General features: G+C 40.5%; 1 protein-coding gene across 1 annotated transcript in view; it reads right to left on the bottom strand.

Moving 5' to 3' along the window:
• Positions 1-22,786, bottom strand: part of csmd2 (CUB and Sushi multiple domains 2) — a 236,551-nt gene that overhangs the window by 98,717 nt on the left and 115,048 nt on the right. The window contains exons 7-14 of the mRNA XM_047605624.1: positions 21,594-21,671; positions 17,602-17,689; positions 16,114-16,238; positions 11,700-11,821; positions 8,573-8,676; positions 6,462-6,574; positions 1,553-1,735; positions 8-198 (exon numbers count right to left, since the gene is read on the bottom strand). Coding sequence (XP_047461580.1) covers positions 8-198; positions 1,553-1,735; positions 6,462-6,574; positions 8,573-8,676; positions 11,700-11,821; positions 16,114-16,238; positions 17,602-17,689; positions 21,594-21,671 — 1,004 coding nt within the window. The remainder of the gene's footprint in view (positions 1-7; positions 199-1,552; positions 1,736-6,461; positions 6,575-8,572; positions 8,677-11,699; positions 11,822-16,113; positions 16,239-17,601; positions 17,690-21,593; positions 21,672-22,786) is intronic.

Genomic DNA, 22,786 nt, shown 5'->3' with positions numbered 1-22,786 from the left:
GCACAACCTTTCCCCCATCCTTGATGGAGAGGAAGTCAAACTGTTTCTCCATGCTGAGGTCGTTGAAGGCCAGATTGATCCTGCTCTCAGGGTTGGTGATGATGAGCCACACACAGTGCATATTGTTCCCGTACTCCTGAGGGTAGTTGGGAGACAGTAGCACCCCAGACGGAGTAGTAAAGTTGAAGAAACAAGAAACTATAGGAGAGGAAGAAATACAACAAAGAAACACAAAAATGAGTGTTGTTTAGTAGAACTGAAAACATGGGGGAAATCCCATTTACTTTTGCTGACTACGACAAGATGATTTGATTTATTTTATTGAATCTGTGGAAATCCACCTCAAGTCCACCTCACTGCACACATCTAACAGATCGGAGAGGAAATCATATTTCAAAGAACACTAAAACTAGAATGTGTTGCTGTTGTAGCATGAGAACATATACAATGACAGTAACCTTAGGCTTCCAAAGGCCTCATAGAAAACATAAAAAGGAGCTCTATTAAATTCTCAACTTGGCAGCTGAGGTATTCTTTTAGGTACTCTAACTTTTGCAGTGGCTCAAAAACACAAACTCATACAATCACGTGTTCAAACAAGTCATGTGAAATAAAAAAAGGGAATAAAAAAAAGATCAACACCAGAATATGAGACTCAGATGTCACGAGTGACTACATCACTGTTAACTCTTCAGTCCATCACCGTGTAAAGCCTGCCCTAACGTTCTGATTGGCCCGGGCAGATCTTTTCTGAGGCATGATCAGTTCCCAACATTTCCCAACAAAAACTTTGTGTGCGGTGGACACACAATGGGCACAACACCTCACTTTGAGGCGTAATTTCTCTGGACTTTGAAAAATAATTAGGTGCTGACAGTGCTGTCATTCGGTGTGACATCTACAGCTGATGTGACAACATGACCACTTTTGAGCTATCGTGAGTCTTTCCTCCATATATTGAAACACAACAGTGATGCTGGAGATGCTTAATCTCCACTGTGTTCACGGTGTTGACTGGGATATATAAGTGATATAAATGAATGCATTAACTGTGGCACCTGCAAACAGTCAATTACACACTGAGCTGTACATTTAGTAAAGCCTTGTATTTACCTTGTCAACCTCCAGCAATAAATACAAGCTTTGTGTCTACATGACTACAACAGTTTGCTAAATGCTGACTAAATAAACACTGTTTCCAGGTATATTTTGTGCCAGCAAGCTCTCTGTCATTCGATTCAGGGATGTTTATCTAGACACTGCAGTTTTTTGTCAACCTTATTGTCTCATCAATAATACAACAGTGGGTATTATCTGCATGGTCAGCTCTCTATTCCTTTCCCTCCACCTCTAGCTCTCTCACTTTCTCTTTGTCCTTCGCGGTGTTAATTATCTATTAATCCCTCCTATTGTTTCAAAGCACTGTAGGGAAAATCGGATCATTTATTGTGCAGCCCTTCTTGTACTCACCTGCACAAACAAACAGCTATTTATGCACCCATGTGAGTCGTGTCATGTTCTATGTCGATCTGAACAACAACCAAGAACTTACAAACACAGCTGGGCTTCTTTGCCGACCACTGGTTGTTCTTCTGACAGGTAATGTTCTTCTTGCCCACTAGCTCAAAGGCAGGCAGACACTCAAAGTAAAGTCTGTCCCCATGACGAAAGCCCGTCCCCTCACGTTTGCCGTAAGCCGGGATTCCAGGATCTCCACAACTGCCTTGGTCAATTTCTGTGTAAAGCAGTAAACATTTATTATTATATTATTATTCAGTATGCAAAAGACTCATGATGACAATAATAATAATAACCATTATGACAAGCAAAGAAACAAATTTTGGGGAGTCTGTACAGACGACAGATATGTGATGTGAAGACGAAGGATTTCATATTAAATAATAACAAACATCAAGATAATGAAAAGTAGATTTTTGTCTGATCCTGTTATAGTCAAACATTCTCTGATAGTCATATATTCTTTTACTGTTTTATGACTGTAGCCTCCAGAAGTGGACTTGAAAGAAATTCATAACAAAGTTGTTCTGTGACAAACTCTCCAGCGAACCAACACAAAAGCACATTCCTTACCCTCATCCTTGTGGGAAGCACTAAAGGGCACATTACATGAAGAACAGGATGTACTCCCCATTATCTACATCAAGCATTATGTCAAAAGTGTTATTATGGGAAAACTGTTCTTACTGCGCAGGGAATCAATATTGATTTAATCTCTGTGCATTTAGCACAGTGGTATGTCCAGGAATTATTTAGTCTTGCTTGGAAAAATGGCTTGAACCAAATGGAACCAGTTTCTGTACAGCATATATGAAATTGATAATATATCTCAATACAGCAATACTTCCTTGTTTGTTTGTTAACAAATGTTAAGAGCACTAGGACTGCAGAAGAAACTGACTGAGTTCCTGTTTGAAATTCATAGTGTTCATCATGTTTCCCAATTGTTCCTCCAGCCCAGTCCAACAGTTTCTGGTTATTATTTTCAAAGCTATTTAATTGTTCTTATTTTCAAACTCTTTCAACTCAATGGGACATGTGTGAGGTCACTGTGACTGTTCAATCACAAAAACGAATGAGTTCATCCTTCAGTCCCAAAGAAGGTTTATGCCAGAAATTCCTGAGAAGGGTTCCTGAGATATTGATTTATACGAATGAGACATAGAGACATTATGTACGTACACACAGAGAACCTGAAACCCCTGGTTTGGGTGAAGGTCTGTACTACAACATAATTGCATTGTCTTGTTCTTAGATAAAACTTAATGATCTAATAAGATTGAGTCGGTGGCTCAGGTTTTGATAATACTGAAATTGTTCTACTGTCTCATATTTTAAGTTTATTTTGTTAGCCATTAAGTGCCCTGTACCATCTATTCATCCTTCCAATCTCACCAATATTTAATGTATTTCCTCTCTTCCGTTTGCCACACTGCAAATGTACCCCTCCCTTTACTGTCTGCCAAACATCCTGACTGGTGTTGGAAGCTGACGCGTGCATTTTCCGGCTCATACACCTCCATGACCACCGTTCTTCCTTAAAACCACACACGCCAATTTCATTACTGGAAGATTTATGCATCCCCTCTTCCGTTCGCTTACTCCTCTTCCCACTTTTCTGGGGTTGAAGATCGCGGATGGGAATGCTGAGGCATACTATTGTGGCATCTCGATCGGGGGAACACTGCAAGTGAATAAGCACATCCATCCAGGAAATGCTGGCAGGGCCTAATACGATTTTAAATCGCACCAGGGGTGACGGCTGGTATGAATCCATACTCAGCCCTAATGATGATCATCATTTAGGACACATATTTAGACCTCACTGCTGTGTGGATGTATGGCCGTCCTGAGGCAGCCTCATTCACGAGACAACTCATTGATCTTAGATGGAAGTCACCTTTAAAAGGGGGGGATGCTGAAAGCGAGTTCTGAGGTGAGCCTGAAGGGAAGAATCAAGGGGAGGATGAACCAAGGGAATTCGCAAGACTCTGCTTAAACCAAACTTGAAAGGACAAACCAGCTCTAAGAAAAGAGAGCAAAAATGTGTACATACTAATGTAAATGAATGAACTCCCACACACGACCATCTAAGCACATGTTTGTCACCAACTCCCTGCAGGGCTTCTCAGATAAGGCCTCGGAGCCTCGTGGGTCCCCACAATTAGAACTTTAGGGAAAATAGATGCCATAAATAATACTAGTCCTTTGAAGTGTGTGTGTACATGAGCGTGTGTGCATGTTTAATGGAACACGTGTCTCTTGTTATACCCGTGTTTGTGAATGTGAGCGGCTGCATGTATGCTGTGTAGAAAACCATATGTTATACAAAATATACACAGAGGAGGACGGGAATAAAACAGCAGTTGATTCTCATGAATAAGGAAACAGATGTAAAGGCACATTTGTTGTCCTCTGGTTGACATTCAAGAATAATCCAAGCACTGTAATGGGACTCAGACTCAAATTATTGTGAACAAGCACGCTGCAATATCCTGAGGCCTCGCTCGACAAAGGGACTTTATTAGTCATGTTTATTGGTATAACCCAGTCTTGCATACGATGTCTCAGTGGGATCTACAAGCCCACAATCCAACTAGTAAATAAAAAATATTGCTGTGCAACATGTGGACCCACTATAAAGAATAGACAAATATGCAATAACTGTACCAGCACAAACATATCTTTTTCGATATGTAGCCATTTCAGGGCTGATTTGCGAACTGACGCTTAAATGTAACACATGCACGCTCGTTATGAATTGTTTTCTAAAGGACTCCTAAGCCGATTTTATAGGAGGAAAAAAAGGGACTAATACGTAATGTCGGTTATCCGGTACATGTATTTGAGTATGGATGTTTCACACACCCTCAGTGTCAGTGTAAAGTACTACAGCGCCTGGGCTTAGAGCTGCTCATTTGCATTAATGCTGATTTTGTTGGCCAGCATTTCGTTTTCAGAAAAACTGGGGCCACTGCAGAGCGCTCGTGCTCAAAATGCATTGGTGGAGTGGGAGTGTGTGCACTGCAATGACTGTGTTTGCAATTACACTTGATGATCAGGCTTAAAATACAAGTAATTGAGAATGCAAATTAGATTTTGGGTGCTCCAATCTGGGAGGTGAAGTGGTTCAAAGCGTTTCTTCCCCTTCATTAAGTAGAACTCATTGTTTTAATTACACTTTGGTTCAGCATGCTGCTCCACTTTCTCTGTTATTTTTACTGATGAAAAATAAGCATCTGCGGGCAAGAGAGAAGGCTCACAGAGAAGCAAACAGCAGACTTAGAACGGGACCCCTGGCAAAAATACCATACTCACACCCAGACACACAAACCCACTCATACAGTCACTCACACAGGCATGCAGATACATACCGACATAAAATGCTTTGTTAAAGGCTCCCACACATGCACCTAAAGAAACATAATTAAAGAGACACATCCAGACCAGGCAGTAGGGCAGAGGTCTTCAACGTCTTTCAGACCAAAGACCTCCAAACTGATGGAGAGATTAAGTAGGGACCCCCTATCTATTACACGTGTTCTATATTAAACTAGTGCTTTTCTAATATATATAAAAATTATATTATATTATTTTCTTGACAGTTTTAGCTTTAAATATAGCTAAACGCTAATTTACTTAAATATGCTAAATTCTTGTTAATGTGCATTTAAAGAAATTTAAATTTGGGGGGAAAGAATTGCAAAGGAAAATTATAAATAAAAAAAAGACTCCCTGCTGAAGACCTATGCAGTCGGGAAAATGGATCAGCTGTAAATGAATCGGCTCCTTCTAGACAGTTTTTGACCAAAAACTAGTGTCTTTCCCGTTGCGTGATTCCTTAGTGTTCAATTCATCCAATATGATACAAATTCTTCAACTGAAATCTAGTCTGTGGAAGGTGGAACAGAATCTCAATTTGTGGCTTCATTCACTGGTCGCTCTTGATTTCTCAGGACGATTTCACACCTGTAGTGTGTTTGCTCAGGTCTTAATCAGTTGATGAGTTGGTAAATTGAATTTAGTTTTACTCTTGATCGAGTTTCTTTCCTCACTGGGGGAAAAAAAAATCCATGTCATTAAAAAGAAATGAGAACATTCTCTCAGTGCGTTGGTCAGCGTAAGTGTCCAATGAGCAAGCAAGAAATGAATTACAGGAGAGCGTTCCAGTGTTCTGGACTAGTACGTATCTCTGTGAGAAAAACATTGGAGCACAATTTAACATGGAGTAGAGTTGGCATTTGCTCATAACCATGGTAATTATCAGGACGATATACCCGGCAAAGCCACACTAACAGTGAATGCTGCATGCACTTAGAGGAAATGACTCGAATAAACTAAACTGCTTTACACTTTGCAAAGGCGTGTTGCCTTCAGGCGACTGAACTGAAGTGAGCTGATGGCGACAGAGCGATTTAGCTCAAACTTGGTAGGTGGGTCAAAATTAGTTTAGAGCACGTTCACAAACAAAGAGTTCACTTGGGACCTGACTGAGCCCCCTCCTTTCTAGGGCTTCCATAGGGCTGATTTTAATGTGGTTAGAGTTGAATTTAAAAAACAACTCAACTCAAGCTACTACTGTGGCTTGTTTGAGCATGCTTCTCTGAGTGATCCCTGTGTTATTGAAACTAAAATATTGTTGGGTTTGCCAAACCTTCTTGGAATAACTGTCTGCCAGTTTACAGTTTTTTTTCTTTTGTATCATTTGTTTCTTTGTTTGTTGTAGGCTGCTGCTGTTCCTTTTATCTTTTATTTCACATACACATCAATAATAAAAAATAAGCTATATATATACACACACACACACACACACACACACAGATAACCTTACATCTTTTGAAGCTAACTGACCGTCAGCTGAGCTGGGTACCTCAGACAAGTCGAATAAGATACAAAGACTAGCCACCAGGCCGACATCATCAACTCCTTTGAAACTGTCTCACCTTCATAGGACACCTTGAAGCCCTGGGACCCACTGGTGTCATCAGTTTTGAAGTTGAGCCACATCTGGTGACTGGTGCTCACCACGAGGTCTGGAGTAGTGGTGCCAGAGAGCCTGTGAAACAAGATATGTCAACAGATTTCTTAGAAAAGTAATTACATTTTCTGCACAGTGCGCTTGTCGTCACTTTCATAGCCAAAATACGCGTTCCTACTTCCTTAAATCAAATTAAATGCACCTTTGAGCAGCAAATAACAAACCCAAACTACACTTTGAGTTATATATTAAACTATCGGACTTTTCCTAATCAAAGAAAGTGCTTTAGATCTGTTGTAAGCAACTCTAGCCATAGAAACTTTTTTTTATGTCCAAACCCTTTAATTCAAAACAGCTGGGGACAAGAAAGTGGAAAATGAAGGCAAGATCAGTCAATGCCACAGAAGTAATTTAATCCTGTTTGAGAAGCAATTCCACCCAACTCAAATTAGAGAGTGTATAGCTGCAGAGTAAGTGATTAAAGGTTCTAATTTTAGTGACAGAACAAGGAGAACGGAGGGTAAGAGTAGCATCTAAATAGGTTGGGTTCATGATTTGTGTCCATTCTGACAACTTTTGTTAATTTGCTGCCTTTTTGTGTGTGCATGTAGGAGGGAAGTTAAAATGTGTATCGTATCTGAGGTAGGACACAGATTATGGGGCTTCAGGGGAGACTTGCCCTTTGTTTGGTTATTTTACTTTAATAACAATAACTAAATTTTGGGAACTCATTTATCAGATTATAATTGACCTGATTGACCCACATAATTTTATTAAGCTGAATAACATGACATATATCTCTTTTTTATCACTTCTGTGGTATGTGGTATGAACATCTGCCATCTAACTCCAGGCCTGACAAATCTGGTTAGGCTGTTAATAATTTACCTGTAAACTAATTACTGTCTAAAATGTTATCCCTGCTGACGGCCTATTTAATGCAGTTTATCGGCTCATGACAGTTTTGTTATTTCCACTCAAGGACATTATATTCCCTGTGGAAAGTGGCATATTCATACCAAATAGTTTTTTTGTCCGTAATCAAACTATTAAAGCACAGCTTCTTTCAAACGAAAAAAAAAAAAAACAAAAACAAGATTTGATTGGTTGTGACTTCCTGCCTATTAACCTCCACATTTATGGCGCTGTGCAGCAGTGAGGTTACATGCCTCTGACCTTTAAGTAACGAAAAATAATTCCACTGCACACGCTTGCCTGCACCGCTGACTCCCAAAAATATAGTCCTGAGTTTAACAGTGCTGATAGCTGCAGTATATTCTCCGGTCCTAAACTGTTCTAGTTTGTTTGTGTGCAAGGAAGCAAGGGCTGAATTACTTACTCTGCTCTCTCACACACCATAAAGAAGTCCATAAGGGGAGACGGAAACCTTAATTGAACAGATTAAGTCATTTCCAGTGCCTATGTTGTGCGTGGTGTTTGTGTGTTGGGAGCTTATGTGAGAGTACACAAAAAAAAATATTAACATGAGGAGAATCTTCTCACATCAGTAATCCCCTCATCCACAAACGTCTCCCTCATTTATCTCCAACCTCCTCCCGGTTTCCCACCCAGGCAAGGCAGCCTTGCATAAAAATGGATCTATAAAAACTTTATTAATGTGGTAAATTTCAGCACAATTAATAACAACATCCTGTGAATTGTTATGGAGCATCTGTTTGCGCAAACTCCATTAGGGGGCATCAATATGCAGTTTGCAATGCTGCGCCACATGGCTGGGATCTTGATTGTAACGCTGAAAAGGGAGCTGATTGACAATGTGGTGTGACATCTATTTTTCATGCACCACTGTATCAGGTGGTGATGAAATGAAAGAGAAACTGTACAACAGAGTAAAAAGGGCTGGAGGGGAAGGGGAAGGGAGAGGGGTGCTGCTGGGTGCAGGGGGTGGAGGAGAAAAAGGAAGGCGAGAGCTGAGAAAGATGAAGAAGAAAGAGAAAGCAAAATACTGAATATGATTACATGCAACACTACTGGCTAAAAAAATGAAAAGGGCCGCTAGCCAAAAGAAGTTATAGAACATAGGGGAGATTAAAGGAGGTCAAAGGAGACACTCACACGTGGAAGATGGTCTTCTGGTCTCCCACCACCTCGCCGTCCCCCACCGTCAGGGTGTCGTAGCCTCGCTCCAGGTCAAAATCTTCAAATGTCAGCTTGATTACCTAAACAACAGCGGGGACACGGCCAAGACAACCATAAACAACAGATGCTTGAATGCTCCTGAAGCCAGTTCCAGGGTGGAGACCTCTTCCCGTCTGTGACTTTCCAGTCGTCTGTCCATCAATCTATATCCCATCAGTCTTTTCTAAATGTTCGCCTGGCACACTTACTTCACACCAGCTGTGTCATGAATCTTTATCTGATCTCATTCCAATCACAACTCCTGTGTTCTGTTTAAGCAAATTAACAGCCTGGTATAGTCACACAATGTATACGCAACTGTGTGTGTGTATTTTGATACGTCTGACTTTGAGGCTGTTGATTATGAACTCTCTTCCACTAATCAAATATCTGATTGCCTGTCTAGCAGTCTGCATGGTCCCTTCTCTTTGCTCATCAAATCAGCAGGTCGCAGACGCCTTCGTGGCCTATTTAGCCGTACAGAGGATTAAAGCGCACCAGGAGACACATTACAGGGGCTGTCCGCAAGGTGAACATAAACATTAGAAAGGTGACACCAAAGTTTAAAAAAGATTTATGTAATAGATTTCATAAGTGGGGAATAACGCGGGCCGTGTTGCTTCATCTCATTTCTTTGCTGCGGAGAAAGTGGAACAAGGTGAGAAAAACTATCAGTGCGTCCTGGCTGAGGGACGAGAGGGTCAACTCCAATATAGACGAACAAACAAATAAGGCTTAATTAAGATGGAATTATTGATACAAAAATAGCAATTCGTGAGACAAAAATAAAAATAAATAAAAAGCAAAGGGGCCTGCCTTTGTCTCCTACTTTAAATTGGCTGCCACTGATTTCCGCCAAATTCTTAATGTTTTCAGAGGGCTGAGAGAGCAAGGCCTAATGAAAAAGCTTATATAAATGCAAATTGCATTCTGTCCTATGTTAAACCCAGGGCCTAATGAAAATTGCCAAGGTGGGGAGAAAAGATTGATGGTGTGTAGGCAAAACAGGTCAGATCGCTCGATAAATAGAGTTTCATACCACAAACTCATCTCCCATCTGCCAGCCAACAGGTGAGGTACAGAGGGGACAGAGAGAAACTAACAACAACCATATTGTGAGGGAGTTGTGAGAAATCCTCTTCACTGAACAGATAAATCAATTTGTGCTATAAAGATAACATGATTATATCATCAAACCTGAGGGCTCACATACCTTTCCAAAAGTCTTTTTATTTTTTTTTTTATTGTGGGCTGGATTATTTTTTTATATATATATAGTCTCTCACGGGTCCACATTTCCAAAAGGCTACACTCATGCCAGTTGGTGATCAAGTGTAGCAGTAATACCTATGCAGCTTTAACGCCATGGTCATTTCTTAGGCACATTTACCACCATTTACATGTCAATGTGCCCTCCATGTGTAAAGACTATACATGGAGAGCAGTGTTTGTTAGATTTTCTGTGGGTTGTAGGGAACCTCTCAGCTGTTCTGTTGCCTGTATTGCACAGTACAAGACTGTCGCTGTTGCTTAAATATAGAAAACAGTGAACAACAGGGAACGGTAAAATGAAGATTAGCATCCAGGCAGACTTCCACAGTTCTGACCATCCATGTGGGTATTTTTACCACGACAATGGCCAGTAGTTTGTATACATTTAAAGCACGAATATCAAAGCAAAGCTCCTTTATTTAACATCATTAAAGTGTGAACAGAGAAATGCTACTCTCAAGTAAATATTTGGTGTTGGTGTACCAACTGTGTGCAATTATTTTAGTCTATTTGACAGTTTGTTCAATGCATGTTAGAGCCACCGTTGTTTCTTCTGTTCAGGCTGTCGTTGTTGCTTCTGTGTTTTTTTTTTTTTTCCCATGAAATCCCAGACCGACTAGATGAAGATGTAGAGAACAGACCTCTACAAGAGCCGGTGCATAGTTTTGTTTGGGGTCATTGCGAAGCTGCAGAATGACTTTGAGGGCACTCAGATGAATAAATAAGTGACTAAACCTTTTTCCCCAGTACGATATACTTTATATTCTCTGATGGAAAGTCTGACATTTTGCTTGTTCTGGAACAGAGACCCCAGAGTCCCTGACGCTGACGGATAAACACTTGAAAGACTGCCATCTAAAAACAGTTCCATTCAGTGTATCTGGGACATTGTGATGTAGCAGCCCTTGACAAAAAAACACAATGGCAATGATGTCATGAGGTTGCATTTAGGTCATTAGGAGCTTGTTCCAGTCACCTCCATTTACCCTTTCCAGTTTTGCCTCAGCCTCCTGCCTGACCTAACATCTCCTCTGGCTGGGACTATGCAGACGGGCAGGAATAGAAGCCCATTACATCTCTAAAAAGAAAGAACAGCCTCGCTCCATCTTCATCTGGACCAGAGACAGCCTAACGTTGCCGTGTCTGTTTCAGCAAGCTGCCCGCTGGGTATAACCAAGGGTGTGTCTTTGAGTTTGTGCACAAGCAGGCAAAGGGTGGACTTGGGTGGGTAGCCCCTATTTCACCCGGCACAGCGCAAACCGATTTGTAAAACCATCTTGTTTGAGTTCAGGGAAGGATATTTGGCAGGAAAGCAGCTGGGTGGCCTTGAACGCAACTCCAAAGTCAATGGTCTGAACAGAATGGCTATGACACTTTCATGATATCCTCCAAGCATGCACTCAGAACCTCTCCATTAGTCTGCTGTCCATTTCACTCTCTTCTTCACCACAGGTGTTTCTAACAACTCGCTCTGTCATTTGTTGGCTCGGGTCCAGTGTATCTCTCTCCCCCCTTTCATTTTCCTTATCGCTCACATTTTTCAACGAGCAAGCTCCTGTCACATGGTGTGCTCGACAGCCCCCAAAGTGTCCTGTAGCAATTATCAAAAGCATGAAATGAGTCATGTGTGTCAGGGAATCGATTCCTCAGGAGTCCCTAACAGGTACAAACACGTCAATCACCTGCTTCTCAGTTTACTGTTAGCTAAAGACACCACTTAACACGCTGCTGGAAACTGTTGATGATAAGAGCAACGTTTCAACACTCCGCTCCGTTGTTTAATGACTTTTACCTTAGACAGGTCTGTTGCCGTGATGACCCACGTGCAATTAGCATTGTTGTCGTACTGGACTGGGTAGTTTGGAGACGTGATGACACCGCTGGGTCCCCTCAACTGACCTCCGCACATTGGTGCTGCAAGACAAGACATAAAAGGAGGAGAAATATTTGGTTAGGGATGTTTGGGAGGGTTTTCACTCATCCAGGCTATGATATATGCAAAAGAAAAGTTGAATCAAAGGTAAATGGACTTGTTTGTATTTGGAACATCTGTGGGACCTGAAACTCACATGACTGGCGTCTGTAAGTACCAGATACTCAACTGTGATTGGAGGGATTAGTTTTGATAGTTAACTTTCCTCTGTGAATGGTCATTTAATGACCCACCAATGGCCCGAGTCTCCAAACTTAAGGTGTGAACTAGGGGGAAACTTATTGTTTGGAGACAGATGTTAAGAATACGTTGTAACTAGATGTCAAATTGAGTTTCCATTTTCCTTTGGGAAAACCCAACAAGTCCTACTGCCTTTGTTTCAGGTTTGTTTCAGTTTTTTCGGGATATATTGTGAAGGAAAGTTTGAGCACACACTTAATCATTTAGAAATAACAAGATGCAGTATGCATCAATTTCTCTCATGCTACTGGTTGTGACTACATCTCAGTTCAGCCTTTAACTATTCAGATGTCTTGTTATTCTTGCTTGTGACACACTCCCGGAGCACATTTGATATTTTACTTGTTTCCTGTTCAAAATATACCTCAGTGGGGATTCAAAACTTTCAACTCAATCGTTTCCAGGAATCACAGACAGCATCCCAAAGTGCATCCTAATGAGGAGGATCTGCCAAATTCAACTGTCTGACAAGTCAAATAGCTTTGCTTTAACGTGCGGTTCCCTCTGGGTTTATGAAAAACTGCAGCGGCTCATCAGCACAGGTGGTGTTTCATCCAGATTTTCCCATTCTTCATTTCAACACATAAGACATAACACGAGTTCTCGTTTCAATCAGTACACACATTTGAACATAATGGCCAAAGTTGCATGAGTCAAGTGAAAATTTTGCATTGAATTTGAGCATTTTTCACATTTTAAGCTTATTTCCTTGCGTTTTACATGTGTAACTACACTTGAGCTCTGAGTACTGCTGGGATGACCTACTTTTGATACCAAGCTGAATGCTACTCCTCTTACACAGAGACTGCACAAGCATCACTCTTTGGAGAGATGAAGCAGTCTGGCAAGTGCTTGGTAATGATGATTTTTTTGTTGTTTTTTTTTAAATAAACACCAAATTATAAAGTAAAAAGCCACCCAAAAGTGCTCTCTCTGAATTGCTGATTTAATGTGACAGCCTGAAAAACAGGTCAATATAAGAGTCAATCAAACCCATCAATCAACAGGTCTAAAATATGCTGGAGATTTTTGTAAATATTATCAAGCCCTTACACAAAAACAACTAAAAGATCATCTATGATTTGTTTTAAATGGGCCAAATACACACAACTAGTAACTAATCATGTAGAACATGCAGATCTTCTCATTGAAAAAAGTAGGTGAGCAGTTAGAAAACCAAGCTGGAAAGTACAAGGTGACTTTTCTTATCAAGGCCCGAGGCCGTCTGCATGGCAGAACTGTTAAACACCCCTTCAAATTAAAACATTAAGAAAACAGAGTGTGTATGTGTGTACGTATGGGAAGGCGAACCTAAAATATTTTGAAAGTGTCCGAACTAGCCACCCTGATTTTAATGAGTTACATCTAACAGAGCTCCTTCGGGTGTTCGAGCCCCACTCTGTAGCTCCATGCTCCACCCCTCTCCCACCAAATCACCCCTATTAAAATGTAAAAAGAACTTTGGGCAAGTTAAGGGGAGAATAAAGTAATTATTAAGAGTTGTACTGACAGGGAGGGTGACCCCAACGAACACGATCCAGCAGTCAAGGAAGTCGTTAAAGGTATCATATCCTCTTCTACTTTTTTCTAAACATTAGAATCATCATTATGTTTGATACCTCTGGGTTTGACAACAGGCGTGAAAGTGCAGCAGGCTAACCAGCAATCAAATCCACAAAGAAGAAATATTTCTACAGCTTGGTGTAACCAGGGGAAAAGGGAAAGAATGAAAAAAGAACCATGAATTTTATATCAAGAGAATAAATTTGCAGGCGAAGATGAAGTTTTTCTCCTGTGCTAATGATAGTGCTGTTCAGTGTAATGATGACTAATGCTAATTTAGGACACAGATCTTCAATTATCCTAGATGATGTTTAATCTTTATTTAAACACGGAGAAGAAGAACAAAGGCAGAGCACCAAAGGTTAAATGAGGATGATGGAACGGGTATATTCTTAAAAGGGCAATTCACTGACATTGTGGATGTCGAGTGAATCCAAATGTGTCTTTACGCAAAACCAAATAGATGTGATACTCTGGCTTACGCCCAAAATAATCTTTCTAAGAGCTTGACACATTTGGCAGAATCTAAGTACACAGAATGCTTCAGTATGCTCCTGCATTCATCTTGCTGATTCTTTCAGCAGTCACATTATCAATAAATGTCAGTATGCCAGTTCCCCCGCCACTGTCCAAGCTAGGATTGGACACTCATTTGAAATGGCCCGACCGACAACTGTCAGTCCTTGAACTGATGATTGCCAATCTATTTGCAAAGGAGTGTGTGTTCGCTTAATTGTGCTTTTAGCCACAGATAGAACATTATTTAATTATCAGTGTCTGTGAAGGTATCCTCACGCATCTAGCTCATGGTATATCCAAAAGACAAGCTGAAACAAGGGCAGCTGGACATGATGGACTTCTCTAAGTCACCAAGGTGTCATCATTAAGTAGCTTCATTAGTTCTGAAAGACTGGTGGGCAGTTTGGGTTTAAATAGGAACATCTCTATGTGTTGCCCATCTGCAACTAACAAGGGCTCTTACCTACCTACCTACCTGTAACTGAGTTAGCTCTCGTTCTAGCTCTGGAATGATGACCATTGTGATTTTTATGAACCAAATTTTCATTCTTTAATTATAATAAATTGCAAAAATATTAAGATAGCATCTGCCATCTTAGTTAATGTGAAAATAGAATTTTACTGTGGCTACTGTGCACTCTAGTGAGCAGAACTTCCAGAACTTCCAGAACAGGAACTGCAACCTGGCCTTTCTGAGTTTAAAAGCTTCCTAATGTACAATTATTTCACCTCTGAATTGTGATCATGTCAAGTCTTCTATAGATTGTTGACATGGAAACATTTCCCCGATATGTTTCTTTCTTGTTTTTCTCTTCATCAATAAAACTTATGTTCCTGGTCTACCAGTTTATTTTGTGTGTTTGCCATTTTCTAGTTTTCTCATGTGCACTTGCGTTCTCTGAATGCACCCAACAGTTGTGTCTGTCTTTTGGCAAACCAACTGTCTTTGATACCTATCTGACATGCTGTCCCAGCGTCATGATGTCCTCCACTTGTACAGTCAGATCTTTATCTATTTTCCTGACGGACAGCTAAATTGTAATGGCAGCTCCCAACTCTCAGTCCTCTCTCTAAGCAACACATGCATGCACTAATGATCAAGTGACACAGCTGCCCATTTAGAAGCCAAGCATCCAATTACTTATGAACCGCTGGGGCAGTATGTAGTAAAAGGGCTTGATTTTAGAGACTGATCTTTATTACTGACATAAACATACTCAAATTAACAGTGCGACTTGGCATTTTAATGTGGTATTCATTATTTTGAGAATGAGCTAAGGCAAAAATCTTTTAAAGCCGGAACGGCGTTACATTAAGCAAGACACTTCAGTTCAGAGTTTGCTTTCAGATTGGTATGTAAGAATCACCATCAGGAAAAAATGCCTGAAAACATTTTGTTATACATGTTATATAAAATATTAAGGACCTAAACTGAAATAGTAAAATAAGGATCAGTGTTCTGTACACTTAAAAAGTTCCAGCAAGTTAGAAAGTGGCCTGAGTAAATAGATATCATCATTTAAACCAGTCATGATACCAAAAACAGAGGAAAATCTAATTTACTTTGATTAATGCAGTTCAGTGAGGCTTACTTGTGAAACTAAAAACTGAGGACCGCATCAGCACCAGTGAAACTTTTATAAGGAGCCGGACCCCTTCCCCTGTCTGTCACCAAGTGGTCACAAGTGAAGAACATATGATTGATGGGCAGCACCCTGCCAGCGTGACTAAACAACAGGAAGCACAAGAATGCTGGGCAAGGGTCAAAGTCAGGCCAGTCATGGCAAAAACCACTAATACTGAATGGAAAGATAGAGGAAAATGGACTGAGCATAACAGACTCTCAACCAAATGTGAGTTGAGCACCTGAGTCACCTGAGGAATTCAATAGAGGTCACATTGGCTCTGCTTCCATTATGTGCCCAGATGGACAAGAAATGTCAGTCCTTACCTCTGCAGATTGGCCGATCGTCACTCCAGCCAACGTAGCTGTCCGTCACCCTGAGGCAACTGATGCTCTTTGAGCCCTGCAGTTCATAACCCTCGTCGCAGGAGAAATGCACTGTAGCTCCTCGCCTGCAATCACGTTGCACAAGGAAAACATGTCAACACCACAAACCTTTTCTTCTGAAATTTCATAGTGAGGTTGCAGATAAAGTGAGAGGACAAGTTAAAAAAGTATTTACTGGGGGAAAAAAAAACACATATTTTTCATTGCTTTCCTGTCTGTGTTGCTGGAGACAGATGTTACCCATTTGTCTGTGTTACAGTTGACCACCGGCAAAGACAATATGTGTGACAAAAATAAAACTCCACAACCCTGGTACCGGTAATATCACTATCTCGCAGAGGAAGACTATTAGTGTGCAGTGGCTCAAATAGAAAGATATATGTTTTATTGTGTAGGTTTGTGTATTTGGTTTGGTTGCAGCGGGTTCACAGGCCATGACATTGGGCAAAACACTATGTGCTTGCACATTTCAAGATCCAGTCCCTGATTTGACAAGACCACCAAGTAGAATTCACAATAGCTTCTATGTCTATGACCAAATTATAAAAAAAAGCAGAAAAGCTATTTAACATTTCATTTTCAGTGCAGTACGCCAGTGTACACTGGACCATATTCAGATTCAAAATTATTATTCAGTATAAACAATGTGACTTGATTGTCCATTAAAATTAAATAACTGATGAAATTAAAATGGAATTTATAGCAATTTGAAATGACAATGAAATTTGATTTGACAATTAATTTTCAAAGGATTTTTTAAAAATAAGCGCAAAAATAAAAGCAGTAATCCCACCATTGTGTTGCATTGTACAGCTAGATACAAATGTAAAAGTTAAATGATGTCCAACAGCTTTTCCTTTTTCATTGTAATATGGTCATAGCACGTCTGAAAATGCATAAGTATGTGAAAATGAAAAGGAAATTGGATTTTTATTTTTTAAATCTAATTAAATGTTGTGACGGCCTACCCTCTGGGTTCAGGCTGGTCCTTAGGTGTGGCTGCACCTTAGAGGTGGCAGTGGTTAACATTTTAAAACCCAGCTTTCCTGAGAGTCTCTCTGTCTCTCTCTCTTTCCCCTTTTCCCACATTCTCACTCATCCATGCACGTCTTACATTATTTATACACTGCACTACCATTCCTCACTGTATTTTCAGATTGTTATGAATAAATCAAGTGACAAAAATCACATTCCTTTGTGTGCGCGGCTTCCTCTGGTTTGGCGAGGATTGTTTTTTCATCTCTAGATAAAGTGTCTTGTGTTTTAGCACCAGATGAGTTCATTTGTCACCAGAATATATTTTCAACAATCTCTTCAGTGTTATTGTGTCAATCAGCCCCATTATTCTTGTTCAGAACTGTTTGCCTCTGTTGTGTTTACTATTTAATTAGTTGCTCCTCATAATGATCAGTCTTCACTTAATTTCACCTGAAGTCAGATCCTTTTCTTTTTCCTCGATCCGGAATCCCAGGATCTGGACACATGTTGTGTCCCTGCGCCACTCCCATCTGAGACACTAATGAGTAACGACAGAGAGAGAAAATCGTTAAGAGAGTATTGACAGTCCAGACAGTCCTAACTATTATTTTTGTCTCGTCTGACGATATTCCATTAAATTTAATATTGACCTAACGTTTTCTACTGTGACATATGGCACGCCAGACATTTGTGCTGCAGTAGTGGCTTGTACATCCACTCAGATACACTTTGACATGCTTAACGTCATCAGATCCATGTTATTCTGGGGCACAATCCAGCTGGTGCTCTGTTAAATCGTGTCAGTGGGGGCCAAAACTGAGGAAGGTAAAGTGTCAGAAGGGGTCAAATAAACTTGGCCAACCAGTAGAGCTCTGACTGACTGGAATGGGTCAAAGGTCGGAGGGGCCCCATCAACGTGACACCTGCTCACTGGCCAGGGTCTGAGTGTGAGCCAAGTCAGCAGTGGATTTAAAATATGGCCCACAGGTGCCAGCAGAGGTAACAAAAGAAGGAAAACATGGATTTTAATAACTAACACTTGGTGAATAATGAGAGAAGGACAACATTAAAAAACAAAGCATCTGACAAATCTGTTACAGATGTTAGCCTTAATTAATTTGACATGCATTATGTATTTTGTCTATTCCAAATAAAACAATATACTCATCCCTGCATTTGATGTAAACATTAGAATATCCGTATTTAAAGATTTGAGTGTAAAGTCTGTTGTTCTAAAAATCAGATGCCAAAGATTCAAGAAGGTTTAAAAAGAGGCTGACACTAAATGTTTTAGTAAGGGTACAACAAGTAGTAACTTGGGAAGGCGTCCAAGTTTCTGTGGAAGAAAATCTAAGAAATGAACTCCATTATTTTTGCATAACTCTATTTTCTCAAATGTTCTTGTCTTTCCATTAAGGATCACAGGGAGTGCAATAATGTGGGGACAGCAAGAGAAATATGAAGTGGAAAATAATATAAAAGCACCAAATAATGTAAGTTAAAAAAGAGAAATGTTAGTCCTGACTGGCATAAGGTTTAAAAGGAATGTGGGTTGCAGAAGTGGTTAAAAATGTATTTTAAATACATACTTAAACCTTTGAATAACCACTTCTCTGTGTGTCTCTACTCAGGTAACACATACGTGTCTGATGCTTGAGTAAAGCTGAATGGAATAATGAACACTGAGCTCAAACAAAAGATGCAAGAGGACAAGGGCAAAGAAGACGTGGTGAAAAGACTGACCAATGCAATTACCGCTGTCTTTTTGGTATTAAAAGTACATCTGTAGCACTAGGACTGTCTGTCCTTTGAGTCTGTACATTTTCTGACAGTCAGCCGCCTGCCTTTCCTCTGGCCAAGAAGTAGAGAAGAGACAAAAACTTTATGAAACGACTTTGACCAGGAGGTGAGACAGATGAAGCACTGACAGAGCAGTGTCTGACATCTTTTCAGACATACCAGTTGTGGAGACAACACTGTTTTCTTTTTCCAGTTTTTATCACTAATGGAATTCAAAGCAGTATTCAGTGTGTGTAGGTTTGCATGTATTAATCTTAAAGACACGTGTTTGTAATTATGCATAGGTAGAATGCTCAAAGCTTACTGTAGATATGTCTGCTGTTTACTATTCGGCAAATCACTAAAGGGAGTATTATTCCACTTAAACCATGGCCACTTCTCTACAAATACACATCAACGCATTAGAAGTACTTTTATTTACAGAGCACATTTCTAATGCTGCTTTATATTGATGTTTCTTAAATAAAGCCCTTAGGCTTAGCCATGTAGCTCAGTAGATAAAGCAAGTTGTCCATAAAGCAGAGGGTCAGTGTTTCCACCTCGCACACATGGAAGAATCCTGAGCTCCAAGTCACGCGCTCTTTAAACACAAGGCCATTTGACCATTACCACACTGCTCACACAAGGAAGCAATATGCAAAACTGAAGGGTAAAATTTTCACTATTATTCCAATACCACTAACAATGATAACAGTTTACAAATTACTTAAACGAATGAATGCTGATAGTTTAACAGTAAATAGCAGTATTCAAGAATTTCACACAGAAATCTCATTTGTGGGAAAGATTACAACTCCCTCTTTATATAATTCATCACTGAATCTGCAAACCTCAAACCCCAGAGCTTTTCCCTTTGTGGACCATTGGAATCATTATGCTTCTTGTTTTCGACAAGACCTTGAGCTGTACTAGGTGGTAGGTGAATTTTTAATGAGTTTCAGGTCAGACTCTGACACAGGAGGATATTGAAAGCTTACATCTTTTCCGCTTCTGCTGTAGCATTTAATTACCGATTAAAAAGTGGAGTTGTATGAGTGAAACCTGGTGTCTGTAACTGAGCTGAAGGTAGTTATGCTCAGTATCAGTTGATGCCCGCCCTCAGACTTGTCAGGCTTGCTTAGCTGTACATGGCATAAACGTCCTCCTCAACGTGGAGAAAACCAAAGAGACTGTTGTTGACTTGAGGAGAGGTCACCCCGCTGACCATCGAAGGTGCTGCTGTGGAGAGGGTTAGCAGTACCAAGTTCCTGGGGGTGCACATCTCAGAAAACCTTTCCAGGACTAACAGCATAACATCACTGGGCCAGAGGGCTCAAAAATGCCTCTACTTTCTCCACAAACTGCGAAAAGCACAAGTCCCACCCCTCCCATCATGTGCTCATTCTACCGGGGCATCACTGAGAGCATCCTCATTGGCTGCATCGCTGTGTGGTACGGAGGCTGCAGTGAACGCAGCTAGCAAGATCACCGGTGCCCCTCTGCAGACATTTCCCACAGAACCATCAGCACTGCCGGTGACCCTTCCCACCCCTTACATCCCCTCTTCAGTCTCCTGCCAACCAGACTGCCAGGGTGCTGTCTTGAATCTTGAAAGTCCTTCCACATCTCATTCAGGACATCAATATTGCAGGTCTGCGCTTTAGCGTTTCTGTGCATGCTCTGCACTGCACCTTGAGACGGCCTATGTATAAAACTTTCGTACTGTGTCCTAATGTTCTAACTTAACTTTTGTTGGTGCTCTAATTTGTGTTTCTTGTCTGTGTTTTGCTGTGAGTTGCCTGTTAATTGAGATGTTAAATTATATTTATCATGAGTCTGGTCAAATGGCCGCTAGGTGCCGAGACTTCAGTACTGTTTTGGTTGTGGTTACACAGCTATAGGTTAATGGTGGCACATTCAATTAAAAAGGTGAGCAAATAAGGTGAGGTAATTCTAGCAAACCTCCCAACTAATTAGAATTATAAATCATGGGATTAACCACTGCTTACGTGTACGCATGTGTGTGTGACTGTTTGTGTGCAATTATGTGGTACGGTAAAGTATAATTTCTACTTCAAATCTTTGCTGTGGGGGGAACGCCATAGCCACAGGGAAAATGCATATCTGACGAGCACCTACCCAGATATGAAACAACAAATTGCAGTGAGGCAGATCACATCAACAGTGATTGCTCTGAAATGTGTCTGCTGTGCAGAAAATGCAACCTCCTTCTACCTCGGTCAGCTCAATGGTCGGACGCGCCAACAAATCCGATGTCTTTTTCTGAAATGCATTTCAGATACAGCTGCTCAACATTACAACGTGATCTGATCAGTTCCAGTCAACATTTCTTGAAGCACACAGAGAAACTCAACACGGCGGCGAAGAAATCACATCACAGCGAAAACACAGAACACAGGAAACTCACCGGGGTGTAATCATAAGGGTTTGCAACGGGGTAAGGAACAGCCGTGGCTCTGTGCAGTTCTGGCATGAGCTACAAACCAATAATCTGCAGTGTTGTGAGAAACAGTTTCTACTGTGTACCTGCCACTGGCAGGGTTTTCACCCCAAATTTACATTTGTTCAGACTGAAAATATACACAGAAATTCCTCAGGAAAAGAAAAAATGCTTAAAATAAAATGCTAACTTTGCAACTTACACACTGAGATCTTGTGGTGGTTGTCTTTGCTTGGCAGCATCTTTACACCTCGAGACTTGAGCTCAGTCATCTTCTTCACTGTAGAGGAAACATAGTGTAGAGGCGTTGTGAGGCACAAGAAAAGGCAATAATGACACCCACAGAGTCTGCCAGCAGCTAAATGTCTGCAGTAGGTATAATGTATGCTGGACCATACACCGCTGCCCACGGCAGTTATCTTCACATCAGTTTTGACAAAGGAAGTGTAGAAGTGATGATTAAGTTTTGCAATTAACTTTTTAGGACAAAAAAAAAAAACTTAACACCTTCCATTTGTTTTATGTTAATCCAAAAAGTGATGCATTTGGTTCACACTGGCAAAGAGATCTCAGCAATGCACAATTTCTATACCTTATGAAATGAAGGCTGTTTATGTTCATTCAAAAAAAGATGAAATTTAAATTACTAAGTTTGGTGATAATTGCCAAAAAAAAAACAAAAAAACAACAACAAGTCATCTCTGCAAAGTAAGGGCTCATTTAAATGCATATTTATTCACCAATTTCAAAAACACCGTCAGCATTATCTTGTGCTCCTCCTAACAATCATCCTATTTAATTACTTTGACGGTTCCTGACAATGGAACTTTACTTCTTTTGCAAATGTGTTTTCATCCTTTGTTCTGTTTCGGCTGCATTTTAATTCCAAGCTAATCTGAGTCAGGTGTCAGAAAGTCTGGAAGAAAGAATGACTACTGAGGAGTACTTTTTAGATTTGTTTAAAGGGGGAAATAGAATTAGCATGTTTCTAGTTAGGACACTAAGGTGCAGGTTTGGGTGGGCTGTGACTGCTTCCTGTGCCACAAAGTGAAGGACACTGAGGGACAAAAGAAAAGACAATGAGCCAATAAAGATATTGAATCACTTCGTCGCTGTAACAAGCTTCTGCTGTGGGATCATGGGAACTTTCATGATGAGAATGGCTTGTATGGAGTGGGGGATGGCAGAACTGGAGTCAATGTTTAATCTAATTAAAGTATTAGTCTCCCGTCGCCCTCAGATCTTACAAACATATTTATCTCACACTGAACCTATAATCTCAGAGGCTCAGTGGCTTTTCTTTTTCATATTCTTCATTCACCAATCTCTTTTCTTTTTAGTCATTCTGTCCTAGCATCACCTCTGAAATTTCCAGTGGACAACTTGAGGGGAGAT

This window comes from Mugil cephalus, chromosome 14, assembly GCF_022458985.1.
Source record: "Mugil cephalus isolate CIBA_MC_2020 chromosome 14, CIBA_Mcephalus_1.1, whole genome shotgun sequence".
Taxonomy (NCBI): domain Eukaryota; kingdom Metazoa; phylum Chordata; class Actinopteri; order Mugiliformes; family Mugilidae; genus Mugil; species Mugil cephalus.
The sequence above is the reverse complement of the archived record's forward strand: the minus strand, read 5'-3'. Positions and strand labels throughout refer to the sequence as shown.